General features: G+C 33.8%; 1 protein-coding gene across 1 annotated transcript in view; it reads left to right on the top strand.

The window, feature by feature from the left end:
• Positions 1–3399, top strand: part of LOC110596260 (collagen alpha-1(XXIV) chain-like) — an 81587-nt gene that overhangs the window by 46682 nt on the left and 31506 nt on the right. Inside the window, exon 11 of the mRNA XM_021715928.1 lies at positions 1068–1121. Within this exon, the coding sequence (XP_021571603.1) occupies positions 1068–1121 (54 nt within the window). The remainder of the gene's footprint in view (positions 1–1067; positions 1122–3399) is intronic.

The raw sequence follows: 3399 nt of genomic DNA, 5'->3' as shown, positions 1-3399 counted from the left end.
CTGCACTCCAGTCTGGGTGACAGAGTGAGACTCCAACTCAAAAAAAAAAAAAAGTGAATTCATTAGGTTTACTTTTTGAGTGTCAGGTAATTTCTTTGCTACTAAGCTAACAGTATTAAAGCCATCATGAAACTAGAATGAATGGATTTAATTAGTGGGGCACCTTACTATAAACAAGAAGTTTAAAGCCATATTTATTACAGAGAAGATTATTATAGATAGAAGACTACCTGTCATCATCAAGAATTGGACTTTACATAACAGCACGATTATTTCAATTGATTGTATGTCCTGTACCTCAAAAAGGATTTGAAAAAGAGAAAGCCTATTAGATACTTACATTTGTATATTCCAGGTTAAGTGTAAGCCAAAAGACAAATTGCAGCCAATGGGAGATAGGGTGGAGTTTGTAGGGGAAAAAAACTAAAATGGGTATTTTATATTCACTGAAAAACAATAGGCTCCAAATCTAGTTTGGGAGGAATTGGCAAGAGATCCAGCTTCTTCAAGGTTAGCTTCATAATAAAATAACAGTTGACTGTTTTAAAAGCACTTTTCAAATTTAATTCTCACAATAGTCCTATAAAGTGGTGTTCTTGTTCCCATTTTACAAATGAAGAAAATAAAATGTCCTTGGTCACATATGATGCGCTCTGGTTCCTCCTGTGTTTTTCTGTTCCTTGCATCTGGTTACTCAAATATCTCCTTTGACAACTGCATAGAAGTTTATTCAAAATTTGTTCATTTTTAAAAATATAAAGTAGTTTCATTTGTTGCATAATGACATATATGTAAAGTGCATCATTAAAGCTATCACCACATAAAAACTGTACTGCTGACATATCAGTTTGTTAGAAATTATATAGATGTAACTCTACTTATAAGAAACTTTAATAATATGCACAATTGTCACATTATTACTGTGATTTATGCTAATACTATAAGATTTTATAATAAAAAGTATAATAACGTAAACATGGCTATTTTACCATTGCCCAAGAAATTCTCTGGAAATTTTCGGAATGATACTGACAATGAGAGTAACTGTTTTTCTCTAACCTCAACAGGGAAACATTGGTCCCCCTGGTGGAGAAGGGATTATAGGTCCAACAGGTAGAACTGTAAGTTTGTCACAATACAAGTCTTGTTTTAATTTTTATACTCATTTTGTTATTTAATCTTATTTTTAAAATAATCCACAAAGAATCAGCGTCAGTGTTTGAGAGACAAAGGACAAAAATAGATGTATATTTTCTTCTGGAACATGATTTCTGAGAATGTAGGGATTGTGTACATAATGAAGAAGGCATAAATAGTTAGGCAGGCACATACCTACCTAACTATAAGGAAAGAAAATAGAACTGAGTCATGGAGGGGAAAGCATCATAAGCATGGAGATGATTACTTAAGCAATAAAATTAGTCTTTTTTCCGAAGGAGAGAATGTAGATAGTCAAAGAAGTACAGACAACCAAAGGTTTCAGTCTTTGGAAGTACCCCCTATAAAGGAAAGAAAAACAGTGGGTAAGACTAGCAGGAAAACCAGGATAAAACAAGATTACATAGATGAAAGTTTCACAAAACGAGTGGTCAACAGTGTTCTTTGAGAATAAGTTGCAGTAGAAGATGGAGTGCAGGTTACAATGAAAAAGGAAATAGATGAAAATGTTTAACAGTAGCTTTCCTCAAATTCTTTCAGCAAACTTTAGGAGTAGATATTACTATTTTCATCTATTAGATGAAGAAACACAGAGGCTTACCTAGTCATTCAAGGTGATACAGCTGGAGTTTCTTCCTTCAAGACCAATGCTCTTTCCACCCCACTCAAGCTATGTCTGGAAAGGAAACTGACAGAGTATGTGCCGGTGCTTTGAGAAATTTGACTATGAAATAAACTAGAAAAATAAGGCAATGATTGAGGAGTGGTTATGGAAAAGTTTGCAATGCTGACAACAGTGTAATCCAACAAGAGAAGGAGCACTGTAGAGAGGGTCATATTGAGATTTGAGAGGAAAAATGTATTTCCCATAGGGAATAAGCATTTTAAATCATTTGAAAGAGTTATATATAGACATACACAAAACACACGGAGTGGTAAACTGCTGGGAGGGAGCAGGGAGTGGGATGGAAGAGATACACTTCATCGATAATGGTACCTGATCTCAAACCAAGTGAAGTAAGGACCAAAGTGAGGCCCAAACTTTACCTGTACAGTGACCATTTGTATGCCTAATCCTGAATTGTGCCCCACATCTTTAAAATAAAAAAGGAAAAAAATATATATGTAATGAATCTTTCAAGTATTAAATACCACTGTTCTCTTTAAGACGTTTAGAGAAAACTCACCACCAAAGTTATTGGATTTTTTACTGTATTTTTAATCAAAAGAAATAAAATGTGTAACTCAGCATGCCTCTAGACTTTCAGCATTTGTCACTCAGCTATATAAGATTGTAAGTGGGAGAATTCTTATTCTTCAGTGGGTGGTTCTTCAGCAAGCTAAGGACACATACTGTTCTGATTACAGAATGATAGCCCTCTGTCAAAATGTGATGTGTTAATTGGTCAAGGAAAATGTGATAAAAATGGCTCAATTAAAATTCTTACTTTGCTTTGTTTATAGATAGTTCTTAACAGCCTTTATAATATTCAGCATACACATTAAATTTTTTCCATATTCTATTTTTTTCATTCTAAGAAAAGAAGTTCATTATGAAAGAATAAGCATTTGAGAATGGCAAAAACATTGTGAAATTAAATATTGGTGGTGGGTGAGGAACTTGCTTTTCTGAATCAGAAAGCAATACTACAAAGTCACTGTAAATGAAACCATATGGTGGTATAAAGAAATAAACAGCTCAGTGTAACCGATTAGAGCCCAGAATTAGATCTAAGCATATATAAGAATTTAATTATACCAAAATGGTATATTAGTTAGAATGATTTTGACTGCAAGTAGTAGGAACCCTGAATCAAACTAGCTTTAATAATAAGGAAATTTATATCATATTGCAAGAAGTCCAGAGGTAGGAGGGGCTTTAGATTTGGTTAATTTGGTGACTCAATCATGTTATCCAAGACATGTTTCTTTCTATGCCTCTACTCTATGATCCTCAATGTTGGCTTCATAATTAGGCTTATGGCAGGATGACTACAGTTTCTCAAGAGTCACATCCAGGCATAAAAAAGTGACCTATAATTCTATCATCACAAAACAAAAATTTTTCAAGATGTCTCCAATTGCATATTTTCATGTCTAATTACCACCATTCAGCTACATATCCACCCATGACCAGGAAGGGAGATGGAATTACTTTGAGTACCACTGCTACTATAATAAATTGGAACCTAGCCTGGGCAACATAGTGATACCCAATTTTTTTTTTTTTTTTTTTTTGAG

The sequence above is a fragment of the Carlito syrichta genome, unplaced genomic scaffold (assembly GCF_000164805.1).
Source record: "Carlito syrichta isolate Samal-C Ts95f unplaced genomic scaffold, Tarsius_syrichta-2.0.1 Scaffold308051, whole genome shotgun sequence".
Lineage (NCBI taxonomy): Eukaryota > Metazoa > Chordata > Mammalia > Primates > Tarsiidae > Carlito > Carlito syrichta.
This window is presented reverse-complemented; position numbering and strand designations above follow the sequence as displayed.